Source organism: Microchirus variegatus (genome assembly GCF_963457635.1).
Source record: "Microchirus variegatus genome assembly, chromosome: 2".
In the NCBI taxonomy this organism is placed as follows: Eukaryota; Metazoa; Chordata; class Actinopteri; order Pleuronectiformes; family Soleidae; genus Microchirus; species Microchirus variegatus.
In genome coordinates, this window is record NC_139803.1 from 14076398 (window position 1) to 14102797 (window position 26400).

At 40.1% G+C, this 26400-nt stretch overlaps 1 protein-coding gene across 6 annotated transcripts; it reads right to left on the minus strand.

Moving 5' to 3' along the window:
* Window positions 1–2842: 2842 nt before the first annotated feature.
* On the minus strand, window positions 2843–24882 carry LOC310939726 (uncharacterized protein). Of its 6 annotated transcripts, XM_083904551.1 has the most exons (8): window positions 24753–24876; window positions 11058–11271; window positions 7969–8099; window positions 6531–7654; window positions 5345–5465; window positions 4266–4648; window positions 3542–3617; window positions 2843–3425 (listed from the first exon to the last, which is right to left on the minus strand). In XM_083904551.1, the coding sequence occupies exons 1-4, from the start codon at window positions 24851–24853 to the stop codon at window positions 7426–7428; spliced, it is 675 nt and encodes a 224-aa protein (XP_083760677.1). In that variant the 5' UTR covers window positions 24854–24876; the 3' UTR covers window positions 2843–3425; window positions 3542–3617; window positions 4266–4648; window positions 5345–5465; window positions 6531–7425. The 6 variants fall into 6 exon arrangements, 5 of the variants coding, with proteins under 5 accessions (XP_083760677.1, XP_083760680.1, XP_083760679.1 ...); XM_083904554.1 differs by lacking the exon at window positions 6531–7654 and having other exon boundaries at window positions 4533–4648; XM_083904553.1 differs by lacking the exon at window positions 6531–7654.
* Between the last annotated feature and the right edge of the window lie 1518 nt (window positions 24883–26400).

Consider the following 26400-nt stretch of genomic DNA (forward strand, 5'->3'; position numbering starts at 1 on the left):
GCCTGCTACTCCCATTCATTTTGTGACATCATGACATGCATTGTTTACGTTAATAGACTATAGACAAGCTTTTGGCTTATGCAGTGAGCGCAAGCATGAACATATCACCGCAGTGTGAACAAAGGGTCCCCGAGGAGGTAAAGGGGAGGGTGTAACAGTGTGCGTTTGTGTTTATGAACTTGCCAAGGGCTGCCTGCCACTTCCCGAACCCCCACCCCGCCTCCATCCCATCACTGGTGGCCTGTAGGGCTTGGCTAAGCAGCAATTACATTTGATAAGATCTTGTCAAGGGTGCAGCATCATTAAAACCATGGAGGTTTTGGTTCCAGGATTGGCTGCTCCAGCACAGATGCTTTACTCAGCAGTCTGCACAGTCACCCCCCATGGAGCCGACCTCTGTGGGGAATACTATTAAAAGTTGATGCGATATCACTTCGGATTTATGATTGGAGTGGCCACATTCTTATCGTTACCAACAGCAGAGTGACTTCTCAGTTCCACCCTTGTTGAAATGTCTTCCTCTGGTTCTATCTCGTTTCACCTATTGGCTACACTGCCCCCACGTGATTCTGGGTGGCAATGCTCTGTCACGTTTGTTCCGTGCTCATCCATGATACTTTAACGCTCAGAAACATAAGAAATACAGGGGTATTCATTATGAGATTTGCATTAATTAAATTATGTAATATAAAAAAATATTAAATTATCTGGTAAATTGACAAAAAATTAGTCTGTGAGTGAAATTTGTGCTTCAGTGAGCTTTACATTAATTATGATAATTTGAATGTCAGTGTTTCCAGTTTCAAGGTTACGACAGTCACCTAAAAAATTGTTTTTCAACAAGCATTAACCATTTCTTAATTTTAAACAGCCTTTTTTATTTATATTGGTGTATGTTGACACACTGAATGTAAAAGGGGTCAGTTCCAAGCATTCAGATTTTAAATTTTAAACTATGGCAGTGGAGTTCGGTCTTTGCCTGTTTTTCATCTTAAATACATTACTGCATGATGTGATATGATATCTGTTTATTATGGATTTTCATTGTGAAAAAGTTGGCAAAGGAAACATGGTTCACTATGGCTTTGGAAGAACTGGCAGGGTACAGAGTTCGAATACAGACAAAAAGCAGGCAGTGACAAGGCACCCCTCTCCATGTGGAAAAAAGTGTCAGCGAAGGAAAAATCTATGCATAGCCTATACACAAGTCAACACCCACACACATTTTTTTCTCTGCTGCTCTCTGCTTTCTTTTTTTCTCAATGAAAGTCTTTCACACTGAAGACACACAGCGCCGGAGTGGCCATGAGCCCCCCGACATGAAGACGGTTAAAGTTCATCTCATTAACTCCTGACAAGCCCGCGCCTGCGCTCTCCGACATAAGAAGTGGAGCGATTACGGAGTCCTGATGTATTCAAAGCTACAGTCGTCTTTCAAGAAAAGAAAAGCTACGCATTCATTTTATCTGGCACATACACACGCGTGCACATGCACACACATACACACAAAATGCAAAAAAAATGCACCCCTGAGTCCACGTTGACAAATTCTTTAACAAGCTGTGGTTAAAGGGAAGCTGGTTTTACTCTGACTCACCCCCTCCTTTCAAACAGTTTACTGGAAATAAAGAGGGAGGAGGAGGGAGGGGGCACTTTCAGAGAAGTCACATGACGGGGCCGGGCAAACCACAGCACAGAGAGCCTTTGAGTGCAGTAGGCCAGGGGGGAAGGCAGGCATACGCCCAGCGCAGATGGCCCTGATTTGAGTTACAGGAGATACGATCCTGGGAGTTGGCAATCAAGAATTCACAGCCTGTTAACCCTTTGTGTTACAAGTGGAGGTTACAAGCAGTCATGGACTTGATCCATGCAGGATGCTTACTGAAGATGAAGATTCCGGTCCAGCACAATGAGTGCTCTGGTACTGAGCTAAAGATCTGGGGGGGGGGGGGGGGAGCTGATGTTCATGACATCAGCGTCTGGAGCCGTTAGAAAAGGCATGACTTCATTATTCTTGAATAGCTCTGTTGAATGAATGAGAAAAAAAACCCTGGGTGCTCTGGTACTGTGCATCACGTGCGCTTGTGGCAGGAAGTTGGCACATGCTTTCATAGACTGTGAGAAATTCCACTGGGTTTAAGTCAAACTGCTGGCACCTAAAAACCAGGATGTAGTCAGCATCTTGATCCAGCTGTGATCTTACAGAGTGGAAAGAGGTATATGTGTGTGTTTGTGGGGGGTGTTGAAGAGCAGATCACAGCCCTAAAATTAACCACTTCCTGTCAAAGCTCAATTATCCGATAGCAAAGTTTCCCCACTCCAAGCACAGTTTATCAAATCCAATTCCGATGAAGACGGTTTCAACTTTTCATCTACTACAAACTGATTTTCAGCTTTTAATTACAACCTCAAATTCAGAGCGAATGAATGCCTCCTTGTCTATCTTAACAAGAAACGATAAAAAAACAAACAAAAAAAGGAATCTTGAAAATCAGAATGGGGTTGCGGGATCTCCTTAAGTGAAAGACGGAACCCTGCGAACATCCAAGAAATAGTAAAAGCTTTGCAAGAGTGAAAAAAAAAAGTTTTCCGTGTGTGGCAGGTCCTCACTGGTGCAAGCAACCTGTCTCCAGATGCAATCCAATCACACAAGCACACATTACATACATACACATGGTTGCCAGACATCACCAGAGAGAGAGAGAGAGAGAGAGAGAGAGAGAGAGAGAGAGAGAGACAGAGAGAGAGAGAGAGAGAAAGAGACTTAAGAGTGGGAGAAAAACAGTGCGAGGGAGAATAAGAAGAGAGGGGCAAAAAGAAATGATGTAAGAGAGAGAGAGAGTGAGAATCAGGCAGAGACAGCAGCGTGCAGCTTCAATTCTAATCTGCCCTCACATGGATGCGAGACTAATAGGCGATGCTCCTCCTGCATAACACTCGATTTGTTTGGGAAAAGACACGTGGGAAGCCTACAATGCTGCGATGATCATTGAAACAGACACTACTATTCCATACGCTGCCAATTTCTCTTGATTTTCTATCATATCTGCTATTTTCTCACAGTTTTGGAGGGAAGTGCTAGTTTATCAGTAGGTGATGTCAGAGCTCCATTCTCACAATTGTGATCTCAACATTAATGCTGCAGTGATGTGGCTGCCAACCTCCGCAGCTGACCACAGCATTACAAACAGACTAACCTTACAGAAGGTGCTGCACCCTCTCCCCCTGTTAACTGGCAGAACAGATTTTTGTTCTATTTTTTGTTTGTGACTATCGTGAATCTGTTTCAGTGTTGGTGTTTTCTCCACAGGTTTACGTTAAGCTCCGATTACGTAACATGTTGGTAGTTTCTTAAGTTGTTGTTACACTGATGTCACACTGAGCCTGCCCAGTCACAAACAGGGAAGTTGTAGTGGTGGCAGGAGCTGAGGTGGAGAAACATGAGAGAAAACAGCAGGATCAAGGGAAGGAAAGAGGAAGAGAGCAAACCGTGGAGGAATGTTACAGAAACAGGACATTCACAAGGTTAACGTTTACTCACAGTTGTGACTTCTTTGGCTCTTTAGCTTTCATGTCGGAGAACAGGATAGACACTACTGCCATGTGTCTGTAGGTATCTGTACAACACATCAAACATCTGTGATATAATTTCTTCACTTTCTCTAGATAATTGTGATGTGTGTGTGTGTGTGTGTGTGTGTGTATATATATATATATATGTATATATATATATACACACACACACACACACATATATATATATATATACATATATATATATATATACATATATATATATATATATATATATATATATATACATACACATATATATATATATATATATATATACATACACATATATATATATATATATATATATATATATATAGTGAAATCAACAGTAGAAACGAGACAAATGCTGCCTCCAAAATGTTCAAACAAATGTTTTTGTCTGTAATAAAATGTAATAACCATTAACCTTGTTTAACAAGTTCTTCAAAAACGGGTTGTTGAACCAGAATGTAACAAAGAAAACAAGTGGTCCAAGTGTGACATAAGTGAAAACTGGCTGGCTGGGTTGCTCATAAATCCATAACCACATAGTAAAATAAACATTTATCTCTTCCTTTTAACATGAGCCCAAGTTACGTATTTGTTTTCAACCTTATAGAAACAGATCATGGCATTTCAAAAGAAATGCAAGTAATTTAGAGTCATATTCTACCAGTAAAATTAAAAGAACAAAACTTGGATGGACTTACAAAGGTAGATTTTATATGGTATAACCAGAGCTTATTCCTGTTGGAGATTCAAAGTTATCACAGAACCCATGGCAGTGCTGAATGATTCATGTCTAAACACAGTTGGACTGTTACTAATCCTGTATACATGGTGAAAAATTAAACACTGTATATACTGTGAACAAACAGAAACATTCATGTGATTCACTCCGCAAACCTTCGACTTTATAGGATTCAGATATTTAAAAAAAATACAGGCAGCCTTATTTGAATAAATTCTGATACCACCTGCAATTGTTCCTTTGCAAATACAACAGGGAGTAAGCCTGTTGTGAAGTTCAAAGCCCTTTATGGATGCAGTTGTTCCAGTGCACTTGACCTGTCTGACGGTTTGACCCACAATGCTGGAAAGAGAAATGCATTCCTGTGTCAGGACAGGCAGCTCTGATGAAAAGCCTTGAAAAAAACCACACGCGTATTTCCCCCGAAACTCTCCTCCTCCGGTCATAATCACAAGAGGTAAGGGCAATAAATATTTACACTGAGCTAAGATGTTATTGAAACATTTTCGGGGATATGAAAAAAATTGTTTTTCATTCAACGTTTCACTCAAGTGTATCATCGGTGATCTCTTAGTCATACACACACACAATTTGTAAAGATAGCTCTAAGTGAGGACATAATGCATTCCCTTGCTCCTTACCCTAACCTTGACCATCACAACGAAACCCTTTTCCATGTGTCCTGCTTTCTACGAACACCAAGAGCTGCATAATCATTTGTTTACAGGTACATGCTGGTGGTTTCATAATAAAATAAGTGGCCGGGTCAGTCTTCACACATTACACATTCAACAGTTGTCCATGCAGCACCCAATTTTTGCCTAACACCAACCCTTACCTTAATGGAACTAAAATCTAAAGATAAATGTGCTGAGCAGAAAGGTGAGAGTGAGGCGAGGCAGGTAAAAGAAAAAGTTACAGCTTAACAAGTATTGTGAGGATGTGGAACCAGAATAATGTGGAGAGACAACGTTTAGGTCGCAGAGGGTGATGACGAAGAATGAGTTGATGAGGGTGATGTATAGAGTAGAGTGTCACCTGTGCCGACAGCAAGCCCTCAAAATTCTGGAAGGCGTCGCCATCAGAGTCAACACCTGACAGCTGCACACTCGTGCCATGAAGTGAGCAGGAAGTTCTCCTATACAGCAGTACCTTCATCCTGTTCCCATGCACACAAACACATGCAAAGAAAGAGAGGGTTATTATTATGACTCTTTATATTTCTTGTTCTCTAATAAGCTTTTGTATCAAATGTATTATTGCGCTGTGGTAGATTTTTTTTTAAATAAAAAATATATTTTTGAACAAGCATGGAAATGATCCTCAGGGGCATTAACAGAGCAAAAGTACCAGCGGAGCAGCTAGGACTGCTTGATGTTTGGATTCTGTGATCAGATTGCTAACGTAAATATAAAGGAAAGGATTTATGAGAATGAAAATCCCACAGATTATTAAACAATCAAAGCATTAAAAGACAGACCAGAACATACAAAAAAAAAATTAGGAACCACCTCAAAACATTACATCAACACACTGCTCCAACAGCTCTCCTCGAATCTACTCATGTTCATACGTAATCCAATGTTTCTGGAAAACCTAAGAAGTGCTAATAAGCTCAGCTGTGGTCGAAAGGAACCAAGATACCAATATCTAACAGCTAAAAGGAGCTTGTACCTCTAAAGCACTGGAGCCTGTGTGATTGAGAGGGGCTTAACAGGCAAAAAGCGGAAGTGATTTGAGGGAAATAAATTCTCAGCACTTGGTCGGTTCACCAAGTTCACCCTGCCAAAACATGAGGACGAAGGGGGGGTGGGGGAGTGAGGGGTGAAGGCTAAAGACTTAATTAACACAATGAAAACAGCCGCCAAGAAATGCGGTGTTTTAGGAGCTGCTCACAGCTCATTACTTTAATGTTTCCAGGCACAGGGTAGAAAGTAGGTGCGCAAGGGGGTAACAGAGGATGTTGTGGATATAGATAGTGTAAGTTAGAATCACTAGGGGCATATGGGTGATGTCAAGCCCCAATACACCCCCAGCATCCTGAAATGTACGGACAGCGGCAAAAGTCTCCCTTTCTTAGATGAACATGACTAACTAATCGCAGTCACATTACTTGCACGTAGCTGGATGGTTGAGCCAGCAGATGATTAGTGGGTAGTTAGCAACCATGGCAGCGACAACAAGCCCAAACAATCATTCTCAGGAGGCGGTGCTAACTCCAAACCTGGCATCTTTCTGGACACCCTCTTCTCCTGTTAGCACTGCAGTCTTTGATGAAATCTGCCAGTTTTTTTTCTCATAATGGAGACGTGCCTTGATCTCTCTGGCAGCTGCTCCATTCAATAGCTCTGCCTCCGTTTGTGAGCCTGCATGTGTCTTCTGTGTGTACATGAGTGTGTCCACAGTGTAGTGAAAGACATCCACCTGCACAGTGGTGTTTGAAGTGGAACACTTCAGGCAGAGGCTGCAGTAGACAGAGAGGTTTCAAGAGGTGACAAAAATGCACACAGAGAAGAGAAAAGAGAAAGGAGAGGGAGTGGCAGTGGTGGTGGTCATAGCTGGGAGGGGAATGTCATGTCTCATCACCAGTGGGAGGCTGGCAGAGAGAGGGTGAATGCTGGCAGGGGTGCTTTGAAACTGTGGGCGCAACAGGTGTCTCCAACTGTAGAGCTGACAAGCCTCAGCCATGCCAGGGTGAGGTTACAGGGCAAGAGTGGTGACGGGGCAGTGTTGAATCCAAAGGGATTAGGTGGCGCACACACACGCCCACAAACAGAGACTCCTATATCATCCAGCACCCCCCCACCCACGCCTCCACACACCAGATGGGGAAGTGATAAGGCAGGGTGTGTCTTTGCAACAGCATTTAACATTATTTTAAAAGTCATGATAGTGGGGATCATAATGTCACATTAGCCTTTAATTAGATTTTTATAAGATTTAGTTATGCAGATGAAGCTTGGTTAAGTGAAGATCAGCGAGCAACATTATGGTTTCATGCCAAGAAAGAGTGCCAAAGATGAGATTTTCGCTTTCGCTTTGAGAGTGTTGATGGAGAAGAACAGAGAAGGCCAGAAGGAGCTGTTCTGTGTCTTTCTGGATCTAGAGAAAGCTTCGGATCAGGTGCTGAGAGAGAATTGTGCAGGACAATGGCTGAGGACGGTGAGACAGTGGTGAGGTGTGCAGTTGGAGTGACAGATGAGCACCACCTTGTTTGCAGTGGTGATGGACAGGTTGATAGATGAGGTCAGGCAGGAGTCTGCATCGACTATGTTTGCAGATGATACTGTAATGTGTAGTGATAGTAGGGGACAGGTGGAAGAGAGTCTGGAGAGGTGGAGGTTTGCACTGGAGAGAAGAGGAATGAAGGTTAGTAGGAGCAAGACAGAATTCCGGTGTGTGAATAACAGTAAGACAGGTGGTATGGTAAAAAGGCAAGTAGTAGAGGAAGAGAGATAGAGGGTGGAGACAAGTGCCAGGGTGATGTGTGGACAGAAGGATGTCAGTAAAAGTGAAAGGGAAGATCTACAAAATGGTAGCAAGACCTGCTATGATGCAAGAAAGGACAGGGAGCTGTATCTGGAGTGACCAGGATGGACAGAATTAAAAGACTCAAGGTTGAGATGGTTTGGTCAAGTGCAGAGGAGGGACAGTGATTATACCGGACAAAAGATGCTGAGGATTGAGCTGCTGGGCAGGAGGAGAAGAGGAAGACCACAGAAAAGGTTTGCGGATGTCGTGAAGGAGGACTTGAGAAGAGTTGGTCTAACATAGGAGGACACAAGGGATAGGGCTGTGGTGGAAAGAAGCCAAAAAGAAGTAGCAGTTATGCAGAGGAAGCAAACAAATCTGAAGTTACTGTTTAAGTAAATCAATGACAATGAAAGTTCAGGCAGTAATGATTGTAATGTGTATTTGTGTAAGAGGTTGATTATCCAGTAAATTAAATCCTTACTAACCTTACATTACATGTGTTCAAGTTTTAATTTCTGTAATTAAGCATACAGAATGTATCTGTGCACATTACAATTGCCCAGTTGTAGCTGAAAAGAAAATATTTACTATCTATACTTGACGAGTGATCAGCAATCATCGGCAGCATTCCTACGTCATTGTATCATCAGCCCTGTTGTTGGCTTGTAAAACCTGAATACAAATTTTTGTTACAAGTGTAAGCCGTTTTGCTTTGACTTTTGTCAAGTCCAACCAGTTTGACTTACTTTGTCACTTACATTTTCTCCCCATTGTGGTAACAATATACAGTATTATTCTCTGTAGTGCAGTTAAGTACTTCACTAATGCATCAGCGGGTTTAGTAACAGTTTGTTCCCACGCAGATATTAACACAGATGTGGTATTTATCAACAGATTGGACACCTGCAGACATTGGAGTGGAGTTAAAGAATTTCTCAGTCCTTAAATAGTATGTTGTCTGTGAAACACTCCTAGTTTTTCAGTTTGGTGACAAAAATTGTCCTCTTTGGGAAGTTTACCAACTTGAAATGCTTAAATTTCACTAGACCTGGGGAAACAGGATTGCTATAAACCTTTGACCAGTAGTGTGTGTGTAGTTAATGTATTACAAACATTAAGGAAACAGAAGGCTAATTACAGGATATAGTGATGGTTGTGGAAAACCTGCCTAGTTCCTGTAAAGCTCCTAGTAATGAAGAAGTAGCAGAGAACATATTTCCCCCGTCACCTCAGCACCTTCCACATTACGCAGAACAGGGAAACAGATAAGAGAGAATGATACAACTCGGACAGTGTGTCAGAGAACAACTTCTCTTTTCTCAGTGTTCAGGAGTTCTGCCTTCTCACGGTGTAAGGAAACGGAAATTGACAACAATGAGGGGCATTAAACAATACTGACCATTATGAAGTGTGATATCTAGATCACTGTGCCACATTTCTGATGTTTCTCTATTTCCTGCATGTGTACGTGTGAGCGCCTGTGTGATTAACAGTAGCACAAGCCACTGTTGGTGCTTTCATAAAAACTCTGGGCTATTTATCAATGACTCATTCATGTCTTGAACTGGACTCTGAAGGTCTTTATCAAAATTAAAGCTATAAAAGCTAAAAAAAAATAAAGTGTATACACACACTTATAATAACAATCTCTCTTACAATTAATAACCATTGAATAAGCTTGCAGGTGACGGTGGATAACCACATAAGTGGTGGCTACAAACTCTTTTCCCCCAACCCACAGTACACAGAGGAGCGGAAATCAAATGAGTGCTTTTGTGAACCAGCACCATTGGTCTTCTGTATTTACAGCATCTGCCACATTCAGTTAATTTGGCATTAGCGATGATGACGCCGTTTAACAACTTTTTTTGCGCCTCAATTTCTCACTCCCAATCAATGTTATAATGTTAAATTATAAATTAAATTATAGGCAAGTATGAGTGTTACCTGAATCTTGCAAAAGGTGCGTTGAATTGTGATATGATTTATAAAGGGAAATAGGTGCAAGACATGCGTATGCATGGTTTTATAATCAGCATGTGTAAGCACTTAGGCCACGTTTTATAAATGAGGCCCCAAATAAATGTCAATGCAAGCCCCAAAGTAGACTAGTTGCTAAAACCTACCGCATATTTTGTGTGTGAGCGCGTGTGAGATCTCTTCTCTCTCTGAAAAAAACGTCAAGCACCAAACATTTCATCTTTCTTTGGTTAGACGTGTAAAACCACTGACACTGCATTGGGGAAATTTGTGGTAAGGAGCTGGGGGTTTCCAGGCAACGAGTTGTCGATGAGTATTATATTTTCAGCGTTCATGCAAATTTGCAGTATCTCCACCAGTTAAGATTAGTGTTCACAGGTGGGGGTACTGCAAATATCAATAAGCAATCACTCTGTGGACAACTGTGACAATAGCTTGTTGTACACAGACTGTCCAAAGCTAGATTGCAGTCCCTTTGTTCCAACTCACTGTTCTGTATTAAGTCCAGTTATCTGCAGCTATCAGTCATTTAGCATATGATAAACTGCATGTTCTAATTAGCGTGATCAGTTGTCTCCAGAAAAGGCTGATCAATACCAAAACAAATAAATATTTTTAAAAAAGAATTTATAAAAATAAATACAAAATCAATTATTAAAACGGAAATAAATTGTATATGGGGGATGCCCATATGCTGTGGGCTAACATGGCACACCTCTGTTTATGGCACACCAGTGTTGTCAAATTAAGTCACACGCTGATAACTCTCAAAGACTTAAAAGATATTTCTATGAAAATGTTAATACACATGGATCTGTTACTGCACCATAAACTGCATGCTTGCTAAGAAAAAAAATAGCTTGTAGCTTGATTTGTGCATCCAATTTGGAGTCCTTGGCATACAAATTCCTTGAACTTGGAAAACTATGTCTCTAAAAGCCTTCAATTCTGGTAATTTCCATGTTTCTAGCAGACTCTGTATAGTGACAAAAACCCACTGGAAACATTAAAAAAATGCATGGTGGTTAATCTGAGGACAAGACTGCATTTCTTCGTTTCTGAGAAACTTGCATCTGGGAGATATGAGGGTTTCACCTGACAGCAACAATATTTCAAAGCACTCTCTCTGAATACTGGTCAAAGCTGTGGTGAATGTGCAAGGCCGTGGCAAACTGTGACCAATACTGAGCCATGAGGAATCTTTTTAAAAGCTTTGCTTTGTGCAGATCCTGCAACTGCCTGCTCTTTTGCTCTTCCGGTCTACAGTTTGGACAACCGGTGTGTGACAGATACTCACACACATCCAAGCTTCCAGGCAGACTTTAGAGATGATGGTCCACAGAAAGGTGCTTCCCAGGGCGGCGTCTAACTCCACCCCCGCAGACACCACACCCACCTGTTTAGCATCAGAGCCAAGCATGGTACATGATGCATGGGGACAGATGATTTGGTGTGGATGGGGTGGATTGGGGAAATCCACTGAGCTGCACCACAGATGTAATGTATGGTTCCTGAGAAAAAGAAAGGTTGACAGAAACAGAGAAAGGAAGATAAAGAGAAAGAGAGAATAAGGTCAGAGTGAATCCACCTGCTGGGTTTTGAGTCAGAGAAAGAACCCCTCTTTATTACCATAGAAAAGAGAGAGAGCAATGAGTCAAATACTGATTAAAAAAGATAGCATTAAGTGGGCCAGGTTCTTCTGTAGTCCCACAGCAGTGGAAGGAGTCACTACAAATAAACATGAACAGTCAATGTGTCTCTGCTTTGTTTCACTACATAAATCAAATAGTCCATTAAGAAATGCAGAGAAAGTTATTTAATTGTACAAAAGGGATAAAAAAAAACCTGCAGGACAATCATGGCCCAGTGACACCCAAGTCCGGCCACAGGAACTGGCACACTCACATTTGTTTACACATAAAAATGAGCAAAATAAAAAGTAATAAATTAGGGCTGCAACTAACGATTATTTTAATAATTGATTAATCTGTCGATTATTTTTTCGACTAAATCGGATAAAAAAAAGAAACATTTGTAATTGCCATATCCTTATTCAAAAACGGAACAGTTCATGTTTGTTCACAGTGCAGACTAAAGTGTAAAAACAACTGGTTATTGCTCCAACGTCTCTGAGCTATCAAAAAGTAATATTAAATGATAAAAAAAAATCATAACTTACTGGAATAACACAAAAAAACATACAAGGTATGATATACATACATTTACAGAAGAGACACATTTTTTATAATATTAATTAATTAATTGATACTCACACAGGTTAAAGTACACCTGTATTTTTATACTAATTTAAGTATATTTAATATGTTGATTTTGACCCTGTCTGACGACATAATGTTCTACCTCACTTGAATCTCACCTGCTTACTACAGAAAATGTACACTTGAAACTTACTCATTACATTATTACATCATAGTAGTATGTAAACTTATTTTTAATAACTTACAGCTGTAAGTGCTTTAAAAATAGAAGCAAAAAAGACATGCGCGAAGCACACACACACACACACACACACACACACACACACACACACACACACACACACACACACACACACACACACACACACTAATGCTTTAGTTTAATAAACTGTTCATGTTTGTAAAGCTGAATAATGAATAAATTAACCCACTAAACGAGAAACATGAGAGACTAATGCTACATGTCCTTACTGCCTTACTCCCTTCCTTGTCACGGAGGACTCCGACGTGTTTTCTTTTTAGGTGCTGGTTAATCACCGTGGTACTCCCGTGCCACGCCATTTCGCTCTTGCAAAGATTGCAGCTAACACACTTTTTAGGTTCATGAATGGTAAAGTGTTCCCACATTTTAGAAGATTTCAGCCGAACGGTTTTCTCCGCCTCCGCCATGTTTCAAGTCTAAAATATAAGTTGTCGCTCACTCTAAAACTTTCCCGCACCGCTTATACGCTCGACTATTCACGCGCACACAAGGCTCGCTGTGGGCGTGCATGAACCGGCATGAAACAGTCAGCATCTGTAAACAGTTCCGCGCCTAGGAGTGACGTATTAATCGCGCGACTCAACGAATCGATAATTAAATTTGTTGCCAACGCTTTAAGTAATCGATTTTTATCGATTTTATCGATTCGTTGTTGCAGCCCTATAATAAATGCATAATAAACTGGGTTTCGTTAACATGAAGGTTTGAAAACATGATTCTCTCCACTGCTGTCAAATTTCAGACAGTTTGACTCTTCCCGCAGCAAGAATAAGTCGTTGTGTCTTTGATAAGGCCTCGTCTGGTTTACATTTCTGACTGTTTCCTTTGCTCATTTTGACAAGGCTTCCAGATAGAAAACAAAGGAATCAAAATAATGAGGAGAAGTGCCGGTTGGATTTCTGCTGCATGTTGAAAATTATGACATCTGCCAGCTTTTTCCTGTTTAATCTGCACAAGTCACCCCGATATCCGTAATGCTGCTGCACTGAGAGACTCGAGAGGCCACACACATTCAAATCAAATGCAATCACTCAGGAAAACCTAAAATAAATATATTGAATGGGGAAATTTCACCACACTCCTGGCATTTTGAAATGAAGCACCAACATTAGTCATTTGATGTCTTTCCACTTTCCACTGCCACCTCACAATAGGGTTTATGGTCAAATGGCTCAAGTTCATTTAAAAACACACCTGGTTGAAGACGACTGAAGCAGTTCTTGTGAAAACTCAAACTTGGAATCAAAACGTCTGAGAGGAACAAAGTACCAATAGCCATAGGTAATTCAGCCATGGCTCATTATGACAGGCAAGGTGAACAATGATAATTTTGAGAGCACAATATCAACCAAATTGTAGTTGTAGTACAGTGAAAAAGGCCATGTGAATGCATTCCTCGAGTAGAATGCAAGCGACCTACTGAGCAATCATCAAGCTGGATATGAAATGACAGCTCTGTATACTCGGTGTGTAGTCCATGTGTTTACATGCATGCCTATGTGTGTAGGAAGGGTGCTCCCTGTGACGCACGCGGGCAGTTGGGCATTACGCAACGTAGCGCCACAGCAATCTCACAGGCCTGGGGTGGGGCTGGAACTTCCGGTGCTTTATTGGACAAGGCAGGACGGGACAAGACGAGACGTGGGAGGGCAGGACAGTGGTGTGTGAGGCAACAGGAAATGGCAAAGCCTTCTCAGTTAACTCCCTATAGATGGCACAGACTTGTTTCTACACACACATATTAGTAAGGATGCTCAATAGCTTTCACATTCATTAAATCAACAGAAAAAAACACCTACACACTTAATTTCAGTGTGTGTAAACATTATAACGTGCAAAATAAATTGGGGGGGAAAAGGGAACATTTTCAGTGACCCAGAGAGAAGTCAAGAAACTCCCAACACTGACCCAGTCAGACTGGATACTCCCTGGCCTCAAATACTCCCCACCAACTCCAGTGAGATCACACTGCCCTGAAATCCACACACACACATTTCATTTACCTAGACAGACAAATGTTTGTCAGGCCAAGAAAGACTATTCCTGTTGCTCACACTTTCCAGCTCTATCTCAGGTAATGTGTTTACTAAACACACACACATACACACAGCCTGCCAACAGCAAGTGTTGCGTGACTTGGAGTATCTGCTCTCTCTCTCTTTCTCTGCTTAATGCTGTGTCATTGCTTCTCGACTTACACAAAAGCCCAGTCCTCTCATGTTGTACAGGTGACTCACTATTAATCTGCAACTCAGTCCACAATAGCCAGGTAACTGCCTTATGTCTCATTGTGTTCACAGCTTGATGACACATGGATAAACGGGCAAAAAAAACACCCTTCCTGTCCAGGCAGGACACAGTAAATGATTAATAATAATAATGGTAAAGGTTATATTGTTTTTATCTATGACAGACAGCAACACTCTCATACTTCTTATTCAGGCAGGGTTGTTTTGTGTGTGTGTGTGTGTGTGTGTGTGTGTGTGTGTGTGTGTGTGTGTGTGTGTATAGATAACTATTCACATCCTACCTGCATCTATTTTAAGTTCTGCCAAAGGTTTAAATTCACATCCGCACCGAGACAAATTTACTCCCTCTGACCCTGTGGGGTCTTTAGTGGAGGCAACATTGTTGGCATTCCTGTGGCGACCTGCACAGAACGTCTCTCGGCCTCGCAAAACGAGCGGAATCCCCACTCGAGCACATGGGGAGTAACACATAGTTTGGACTTGGTAATAAAGTGTGTATGTTTGTTTGTCCTGTGCAAAACAGAGCACAGCACAAGCCAGAGGGAAGACAGTCAAAGTAAAAATCCACCGACAAATAATCCAAGTAAGAGTTTGAGCATAAGATGTTTAAAAGAATGATCTATGATCTATACAATTAGAAACTTAGTCAGGCTGTCATATAAAGCCCCCTTCAGACTGGATTTATTTCTCTAGGGGAGGTGGTGATTTAAACATTACAAGTTTATTTGGTGATTTTAATCCCTTCTGGAGTGTTAATGTGGGTAATTTTTCACCCCCACCCCAATAACTATCACAGCCTACTGTTCTTCATTAAACATGCTGCTCTGCCCGTAATTAAAATCCCACCTGGAGCTACAGTGCATCCTTGTGTTTTAAAGCGGATCCCTGAGTTTAGGCCATGGGAAGAACTGCTTTCCTATATGCAATTTTCTTAAAATTTGATTCAATCTGAAATGTGTTTTTTATAAATAATGTTAACCATCATACAATTTAAAATCAACCTATTTTGGAAGCAGTACCAAGACCACTATATAAAGAATTAAGTTTTAAGCACAACAGTCTTAAAACAGAAAACACAGCCACAGATTAATACTGGAATTCTTTTCTGAACAGTTTCATTAAATGTTGATCATAAGACCACGATTTCCTGAATTGTTTAAATTTTGAGTTTTATTATCAAAGGCCATCTCACAACAGAAAAGGTATTGGATTAAATGGTCCCACTGGTTTGGTTTTAACTGCTCTTCACACTCTAAAGTATTATATATGCCCCATCTTGTTGGCATTATGCACATGGATCGACATGAAGGTGAACTGATAAATAACTTTTGACATGTAGTAAATCTCTCTATCTATCTATCTATCTATCTATCTATCTATCTATCTATCTATCTATCTATCTATCTATCTATCTATCTATCTATCATGGACACGGGATCGGCCACATGCACTGCAGCACATGAGCGGAAAAGGAGCTTCCTCTCAGTGCCACAGTAAGAACAAAGAGTACATCAGTGTGTCCATTGAAGGAGGATGTGAAAGCTGGCAGGTCATAGCTGCTGCCAGGAAGAGTCACTGACTGAGTGTCAACCACCATCTCTGCTAACACAGGATCCAGCATCATTGTTTTAGCAGTCTTGAATTGTTTAACAATGTTTCCCTGTGTAATTTGTATCAGCTCAGTTATATCAGACACTATGTAAGAGCATTATTATTTAATAATAGGCTTGATCATCCAAGTGCACTGGGTCATTTTTGCATTTTAATGATTATACATCTACATATTTTCTCTTGGGTATTCAGTCACATGCAGTGGAGTGAATGCACTCGTGATAACATTTTACATTTCACATAATCAAAAGCAGTGACACAATCATATAATAATACTGGTAATAAGGTAATAAGTTAAGGTCATAAGGTCATAAGTAATACTGGATTAATTTTCCCCATAATGTTTTTTTACTTAATCTTGGCCATGATTCAGTTGATCAAAAATCTAATGGGAAGGGAAAATTCTCCAGTGTTTATATTATTAATGTGAGACACAATCCCATAATCGTTCAAGCGACCAGTTGTGGCGTGGCCATTTCTTCTTAGTATATGGTGGCAAATGCATTTGTTTCCAAATGCCCAAACCAAATATTAAAGGGTGACCAGAAACTGACCAGTTCTCAGTGACCATGGCCACAGGACAGTCCAGTCATTAACAGGTCGCTGTGGTTGTCAAGGGCCATTTAAGCACATCAGACATGGTCCGGCTAGCATAACCGGTAACCACTTCTTGTAGTCAGAAGCTGCTGGAGGCGAAACAGGACAAACATTTGAGGTTAGTTTGTTATGAAGAAGCCCAGGTCAGTATCTGGGCGGGGGCTTGAGAAAGCTGGACCGAGGCAAGTGATGCAGCACAGACAGAGGGGCAGGGGTGGATAGAAGTGGGTGGTAAATGTGTGTGGGTGCACATACACACTCACACACACACACACACACACACACACACAGATGTTGGAGGGTAAAGGGGACAGTCTCAGAGATGTATCCATGTGGTCGAACCATATTACCATATGTTCAGAAACCTCTCGATGATGACACACTCACTCTGACCCCCACCCTATGATGGATTATACACGTTATATCAATCAAAATGACTGAAAGCTGAAACCTAACAGGGAAAATAAATGTTAATATGTTTCTGGAATCAAATTACAGAGTAAGGCTCAACAATTCAGTGAAATAATAATTTTACTTTTTACTGTTATGCCATAATCCACTATCACATCATCCATTTTCATAATAGAGCTACATTTCTCAATTAACCTACAACGTTTTTAGTATCGAAAAACACATCATGAATACGGTTTCAAATATTGTATTGATTATTAATTATTTTAAATCTATTAATTTAAAATATTGTTGAAAAATACAAATTTTCCAATTTATGTCATTCATCTTTAGATCTGAAATAATCTAAACTGCTTAAATAAAGGTCAATTGTTAAATAAAGCATTTTACAAAACATAGGGAAATTGACAACGCAAGCAATTTGAAGACATTGCTGAAGCTTGGGACTTTGTGATGGATATATTTTCAATTATTATGCACAATTATTATTCATGCACAAAAATACAAATACTAGTGTCAGCTCAAATCACAAAAAATAAAAGTACAAAGCAAAGCTACTACAGGGAAATAACATGTTACTCTCTAAAATTGAGTCAGAAATAAAAAAAAGAGCCAATATAGGGAGACATCCACCACAAGGTTTCAGTGGTATGATGACCTTTATAGAGAATTTCATAACAAAACTATGGTTTAAAAAAAATAAACACCTTCAGTTTGCCAGCAGCACGCTGGCTCTGGTCTGGTCAGGTTTTGGCAGAGTTGTTGGTGCCATTCCAGACTGGCTACACACAAGGGGCACTTTGGTGGCAGCCGCAGGATTAGCTTCCTGTGGCTTCTCACTGTGTGTGTTTCTGAGCAAATGGCAATTGTATTCAGTATTAGCATGACTCCTGTGCCCTCAAACACACACAAAGACTGAGGTGTAACAGTTAACACTGAAAAGCCATTCTAAACATCATACACGCAAAGACACAAAGCTTCCATTTACACAGCGCTATGTCATTTGTCTTTGAAGAGGATTGGAGAAGATGAGTAAGTCACAAGACCTAGGGGGAGATTTGGCTCGTCTTCATCCTTAAAAGGGAGGAAATGAATTACTTAAAAATCATGAATGAAAGCATTTGTGCCACTTTTTTTTTGCCAAAGACATGAAACCAAAAGTGTGACAATTACCAGTATAAAATTTGAACTTAATGGTATGTAAGTAATACTGAGGCAAGAGAAAACCCAAGCGATACATTTCTGACACTCTATCTCGATGTTGTTAAAAATGAATGGCTTCAAATTGAATTCAAGAGGTGTTGAAGTTTAAGTGAGAGATCCATTACTGCCAGCCAGTGGTGAGTCAAGAGCAGCTTTTCAGCTTGTCAAAGAACTACTGAAACTGATCCTGATGTGTCACTCATGTTCCGGGTAACATGTATGCAATAACGAACAGGAGAACAATTATGCTGTGATGAGTCACATTTGACAACAGGGTCATGTGCAGTGAGATTAAGAACATTTTGTGAAGAGTCATTTGTTTAAATTTAGAAACAACAATAATAATTTTAAATTGTTGATTACATTTAAATTGACTCACAACTCAAAGCAGGTTTCTGTGTACATAAATATGAAGGTGTGAGTGGCTCCGCTAGGATGATGACTGTAAAAGCCTCACACAGGTCAGGTGATCAAACTTCCGACACGATATTGTCATATGTGTGGGCGGAGTGCCCTTAACTGTATAACGACATCTGAGCAGCAGGACTTTTAGGACCTTAGCCACAGTGTGCGAATGTGTTGGTAACAACTGTGCATGGAGAGTGTTTGGAAGCCACACTCTCAGACCTGCTCAGCCCTGACTGCGATAGTTGGCACTAATTAAAGCCGTGCTCCTGGTAATTGCCAACAGCCAAAACTTAATGTTAGGGGGTTTGCTGGGGAAAATCTGTATATTCTACACAAACCTCCACTGCAACCTGTAATTTAGCAATCCTAAAAGAAACTGAGTGTAGAAAACTACAGAATGTTCCTTTATTTAGATGAGCCACTGGTTTACTTTTTGAAAGACAAGGGACTGTAAATCATGAGTCATAAACACGCGAGAAACATTATCCCAGAGGATCAGTATTGTTTTTTCCCTAGTGGCTGCTGACATTTATGCTCTCAGAGGGACGCAACATGTTACACCTCTCACTCATAAAACAGCTCAAGGCCAAGAGAGATAGAAAAAAAGTCTACCCTAGTTGCTATTATGTAAACAGTAACATGCGCGGCTTCAATTATAATGACTTTAATTCTTTGTTGCTGTTGATTTAACTTTGAGCACAACAATTTTCATGCTGCCCATAATGACTTAATGGCAAAAGCCATTACTGAAAGTAATTTAATGGTGGATGACTCAGATGAGCTCTCCTCTAAAATATTTACAACATTCCCAAGCTTTCAAGAGTCACACTCATTGCTAACCTCGTCTCATTTAAAATAGGATTATGGCGGTCAGTTGTCGCTGGAAAAGGAAAGCTTAAAACCTTAAGTGGGGATGAAAGACTGTCCCACTCACAGTTGTGATCTGGTGAACAACATGTGCAGGTGCAGAACTCGCACCGAGCGTTCGTGTGTTTGCGAGCACCAATCCTCGCCTCCACAACCTCTGCCGAAATTAGATCCCTCCAGTGTTCCTGTGATTTTATTGTTTTCATGGTCTGTATTGTAAGCACCCACCCACTACCTCCTCCCTCAGAGCAGCTGGATAAAATACACTTGATGGTGTGCCAAGAAGTGCGCTTTTTTCCTCTTCTCTACGCCTGAGTTGCAGGGTTTTATCTTTCTCCATTAAACAGTTCTGTCCATGTACAATCTCCCGCAGTCTCAGCAGGATGCGAACACAGAGGAGACACAGGGCAGCAATTGCCCATGTCAGGGAACAGGAGAGCTGCCACTTCTGCTCTGCTTTCATTAACCAACCAGGGTGGTAAACACGTTACTAGTTCTGTAACCCCCTCTGCTGGTGACTCTCAAGTACTTTCATAACCGAACTTACACAACACCAATCACAATGGGTGTGTGCTGTGGTCATTTTATTTAAAACTCCCATTATCTGTGAAATCACATTAATAAAGGTACATTTAGCAATGCCCAGTAGAGCTCCAGTAGCTGACCACAATAAATCCCATCTTGCAATAATTGGAATCAAAACAATTCCATTGGCAGGAAGTTACACTTTCCATAGCCATATATAACAACAGAATGTATACCAGGCAGTCAGTTAGGCAACTCACCTCTTTGCCAACTGTAATCATAAAAAATGAGGATGAGAAGCTGCTGTGGGACAAGGGAAGAATATTTTACAGGACCAGAAAAACCGTGAAAGCCAATGGTGGATCACTGCCATACAGTAAAACAAGACAACGGTAGAGATCACTTGTGTAGTTATATATCAGGTACAGAATCCAATGGTAACTGACGTTAATGATTTAACTACATTAGTTATTGAGATCAATAAAATATTGAGCTCTCAAATGAACACCATTATCACAAAACATCAAAATAAACAGGCCGAGCAAAGTCAGCTACAGACTTTTCACAGGAAGCAGATTTATTCCAAATAAGAAAATTCTTATTAAATCTTCCTCACATATTCTTAAGACACTGGCATACTAAATTTAGATTTTAAGTGGAGCAAGCGATAAGGTGACTAATTATTATTTCATTTTGTTTGTTTGTTATTTGTTTCATTCTCTAGCACTCTGACTTAGGGATGCACAATATTTAAAATATTGACCAATTTGGGGGGAAATTAAGTCATCTTTTTTTATCCGATAAAAAGATCCGATAAATTAGTGAAATTGGGGGAATTGTTTGCAGAATAGCCCCAAAACAGACCATGACATGTTGGTTATGTCATCTACCAGTACCACCAGAGGAAGCTCGCGGACCACTGGTGGTACATGTACCACAGTTTCAGAACAATGGTTCTAAGCCTTTTCCAGAGTAGAAATAGGGAAAGTTGATCAGAAAGATGAAGATGTCGGAATACAGCAGGTCTGAAATAACAACCACTCTCGATCTGGCTGTTTTCATACTCGAACAGCACTGTGTGGGTATTGAAAGGTTCAGTTATATTCAGTCTGTCCATATTGCTCGAGCACCATGGATTTAAGTGGACAGTGCACGCTGACAGCTTGATGCCTTATCATTTTCAGAGAGGCTTTTCCTGTCACCATGTCAGTGTTAACAAACGGAGTCTGGAGCTCTATTCAGTGAAGTTGTTGTTGCACGGAAAAACAAACAACCACACATTTACTTTAACGACACAAAATTAAACTAATAGCTTTAACTGAGAAGAAAAGCTTTTTAAAATGAAAGAAATGCAGATGCATAACGACGTGACATCCCACAGTCACATGATGTGTCATGTGAAAATAGTACTTCCTGTCACCTTTGTAGTTACGAGACCTTCCAATGGTCAAGTCTTATGTCTTCTTGCAAAGAATGGGGACTACCAGAGAACTGCTGATGTATTTATTAGGAAAAAGACACAATGTGCCACTCCTGAATCCTAACACGTCAGATGTCAGATTTTCCCTGTTTTTTTTAACTGTAGAAATATGTTGAAAGATTTCATAGAATTAATAGAAAACACAAATAAAACTGCTTTCAAGGTCTCCTGTGTTTTGTAGAGCTTCATTTTCAGACAATACTTTAATATTATGTATAATTTTCAAGCTAATCTTCAGATCTTAAGATCACTGGTACCCTCTACTGACTGTTCATGGCAATGACCTCAGTTATTGTCTTAATAACAATATGAATCCAATGTTATTTAGAAAATTTGGTTTAACAAATGTTTTTCATAAAGGGTTTCTAGCCAAAGCTCGTGTCCAATCTTTGGACCGTAGCTAGGCCTTTCAATTAATAAAATGTAATTATATACATATAAGATAACAATAAAGAAAGTTTACATACTGACAGTAAATTGAACATAGGGTTGTCACAAGTTCCCAAAACAATATATTTATATACTAGTAAACTAATAATCAAAAATCAAAAATCAATGCAAGAAGTTATAATGATATAAAATAGAAAAGTGCAAGTGACCATATTTGAAAACCTGACACCTGGATTTGTTCTATTTGCTTGAAAAAGTTAAATTCAGCACTGAACTATCAAATTTACATTATCTAAATAGTATAATTATATTAGTCTTTTGATATACAACATATCCACCACCACTTTCTGTGAGTAAAAGGTGACATCTTTAAATCTTAATCTTGTTTTGATCTGTGCAAACCCCAAAGAATCTCAGACTAATAGAATAATAATAGAGTAAGGTAACCATACATTGAATTTCTTCATTACCTGTATGAAATTATGGATATATTTTTAAACCTATTGCCATAAAATATGTGGGCCATCTAATCAACCAATTGAATGATTATTAGGTCTGTTAGGCTGCTCAAAGTCAGTTTCCTGAAGAGAAAAAGCATTGAGTCGTTTTACCAAACTGCAGTAAAAATTCACTCCACTAAGCTCCACTAAGCTGCTGTATATCTCGAGTGGTGCACTTGTATACCACTTACATAATACTTGTGGTGGTGTTCTTTCCAAATGTTGACATGGGCGTAAATCAAAGTCAAGAGCTGGTAAACACCCGGGCCCACTTCAGTTTTTATTTCTAGCATATTATTAAGTCTTATGGAAAGGACAAAAACCAGGCCAGGAAGGTCGAACTGCAAGTGTTAAGAATCTTTAATTAGTGGCGACATCTAAGCAAGTGTTCCGTTTGACCCATTTATAATCTCTGACCGTCGTAGTTCCTGAAAACAGAACAACATGTCTGCTGGCACTCACCACAGTCCACTTACCACAAAAATTCTCAAACTTTTTTACCATCAGAAAACAGAAATATCTCATCAGAACCCAGAAATCTACAAAATCACTGAGGAATCTCAATCCCTTCTTTAAAGAGTGTTTCTCCAGAAAAGAAGATATATCATTATAATTCTCTGAGGTCAGTTTTGTGCTTCTTACTTGTGGTATAGGCTCACAGTTGAAGAGAGGAAACAGATACAAGATTAGACAGAGTTTCTTATAAAAACAAATATGGTTAGCGCAATAACATGGGGCCAATATAGAGGCAGCCCAGTAGTCTAATGGTTAAAGCACAGACACATGACCACAACATCCGCAGCTTGACTACTGTTCAGAGGCTCTCCCTGCTTCTACAAGAATCAAAATAGACAGAAATGACAAATGCTCAAACAAAAAGCAACTCATTTGAATATTTTACTACATTTCTAACAGCCAATTCATTATTTTAACATTTTATTTTAAATTGTCTGACCAGATAATTAATTTCACCTAGCACAAATGATCTGGTTAATCAATCTGTTCATACAATGTTTATATATCTCAAGGTTTACATTCTGTTTCATACTATGTTTCCATTCTATAAGCCAATTGGTGGGAAACAAAATGCTTAAATTGTATATTTTTATTATTATTTACCATCAACTGATACTTATTTATATATGTGTATATATATATATATATATATATGTGTATATATATATATATATATATATATATATATATATATATATATATATATAATTTCAACATTAAGTATTCATAAAAGTATTTATTTGTGATCTAAATCATAAACATGTTCACTAGTATCACCTTTTAAAAACACTATCAGTCAAACTAAGAAAAAAATAATACCCAATGGCAGCTCTAGCAAGGAGCACCAAGTTCTGTCATGAACTCAATGACACCACAACCTGCTGTTGCAGTGACTCTCAACTAGATGGCGACATCCCGTATTAAACCTTGCATAAAAATGAGATGAGCCACTGGGGAAGAGTAGAAAAATCTCTCAAATTACATTTTGGAGCACCATGTTCTGGCTTTTAAAAACAGGAGAATGGAGGACATGCACTTCAAAGTTTCCAGTTCAGCTCCACTGGGCAAGCCACATGAGTATGTCAGTGGACCTGATGACAGATGGACTCAGAGCAGTGAACACAAGCAGATGTTTTTTAAACCATGATCTGATCAGCAGCAGAGACCCAACACCTCCCTGCGCTCAGGACTGAGCAAACACGGGGAGGAGAAGACTTGAAAACATGCAGAAACACACATAAAGGGGGGACTAAGAAAGGGGAAGACATAAAAAGGAACAAACTAGTAACGGGAGGGAGTGTAAGAGAAAGTGAGAGTGAGCGACTCAGTGGGGAGCAGGGGAGAGGGGAGAAAGGAGAGAGAAAGAACTAGAAAGGGGGAGGGAGAATGTTTTTATCCTCATGTGCACTCAGTCAGAGGGGTCAGTGAGTGCGATTGTTCCTGGACTGCCTGTCAAAACAGTGTGGCTACCACAGCCTCTATTCATCTCCAACCCACTCTGAAACGCATGCGAATAAGCATGTGCAAGTGCACGAGGAGCCTGCAAAAGCTTTTAATAACGCCCAAATTAAAGCCTTAGCAACAACCCCACAACAGCATCAACACAGCCTTTTGAGACCTGCGTCACTCCACCACCACCATCCTGTGTTTGCATTTCAACTCCGTCATGAACATGCAGAGGCAAATGAATAACTGCAGTGTGGAAGTGAGGGACAACGTGTTGTGGAGAAGCACAGAGAAAACTGTTGTCTTACCTGCTAAAGGAGGATGGTGTGCAGACCGGTGCCAAGACCCACCGAGGAGAGGATGCCCAGGTTGACAAAGTAGAGGTGCACCCCAGCGTCTTTCTCTCCATATATCGCACATACTGCAGAGGCAAGAGAGTGGGGCAGTGAACCACATGGCAGAGACACATGCATACAGTGTGAGAAAAACAAGAAGTGTTGGGGAGAGGAGGGGAGGGACAGACTCATACAGAGAGAGATGGTACAAGAATGAAAGTGTGCAACACAGAGGGCACTTTGGAGGGTGGGAGAGGGCAAGTGTTGTAGAGAAAGAGAGGGAGGAGAAGAGAAAGAGAGAGAGACAGAGGTTGTTGTTGAGTTGAGAGGACAGAGCCGTAGGGTAGGAATGCTCTTACACAACTAGTAAAGTTCGGCAAGCCAAGATCTCTCCCTCTCTCTTTCCACTATTATCACTCCATCTATCACTCTGTTTTTACACACCCTTCCTTGAGCCGAGGCAGGTTGTTTTCAGGAAGAAGCACAGAATGTGTAGATTACGGGAAGAGGGCAGCAGAGGGGTGGAAGGGATTGACAAGTGGGGAAATATGGGGAAGGGGGGGGGGTCTCTAGCCAAAGACTCCATTTCCCAGGAAACCTGACAAAAACAAACAGTACAAACTTCACCTCTATTTGCTGAAAGAATGCTGGTAAGTGCAGTGCCAGCGATGAGAGATTATTACACATAGTTACCGAGTACCGATTATGCAACTCTTTCAGTCTGTGTATAACTTTTAAAAAAAATGGAAAACATTCTGTGGCTGTGGGTTTCAAAATATTACAACTCATGACAGGAAACACACAAGAAGTGGGAAAATGGAAAGGGAACGGGTTCCAGTTAAGTCCATGACATAGTCTGTTGTGGTTTACAGAGAACTTCGACACGTGCACATAGGAAATTAATGTAGAAAATTGAACATGGGGAAACGCATACACTATACTTTACTGTACTAGCACACACTCACTTGTTAGAGATGCAAGTGCCATTCATTTGGTTTGTCCCCTCTCCTGCAGGATAAATCCCAATCTGTGAGCAAAAAAATAAATAAATAAAAAATAAAAATCACACTATAATCAAACTTGATCACACATGCCTCTACACAAATAAATGGACTATACTTGCATGGCACTTATCAACTGTAAGCCAAGCTCTAACTTGCCATGTTATGCAATGTTGTCACTTGTCCTACCTCTAAAGCCTTGGCTCTACCAAATAAGTACATAATGTTTTTAGAGTTTTAAAAAGAAAGTACAAAAGTATACTTCAGCAAGGGTGGGAAAACTGACAATGTTTAGGGGGCAACAAACAACTTTCACATCACTATAAGTTCCCATTTGTTGTAAAGACTGAGTAATAGCAGGACACCAAGTGCTTTACCTACAAGATGGTGTTATGTAGATATCAGTACCACAGAATAGCACAGTTCCTTCATAATGTTAATTAATTTTTGTGTCCCATTGGTACTTAAGAGACATACATGTGTGTGTATATATATATATATATACATATACACATCTATCGCCTACATACACACACACACACACAGCATATACTAGACAGTTATTAATTTCAAAAATAAAAATATAACCCAACTTTTATTTGACTTAATTAAGAATTAAA

What these genes read in the sequence shown, in the direction of transcription:
- LOC310939726 (XM_083904552.1), bottom strand. Translation starts at nt 24,853, where the DNA reads ATGGAGAGAAAGACGCTGGGGTGCACCTCTACTTTGTCAACCTGGGCA. An exon ending in ACACCATCCTCCTTTAGCAG is followed by an intron (nt 11,272 to 24,752) that starts GTAAGACAACAG and finishes TCTTTTTCTCAG; the next exon opens with GAACCATACATTACATCTGT. An exon ending in GCCTGGAAGCTTGGATGTGT is followed by an intron (nt 8,100 to 11,057) that starts GTGAGTATCTGT and finishes TTTCCACCACAG; the next exon opens with CCCTATCCCTTGTGTCCTCC.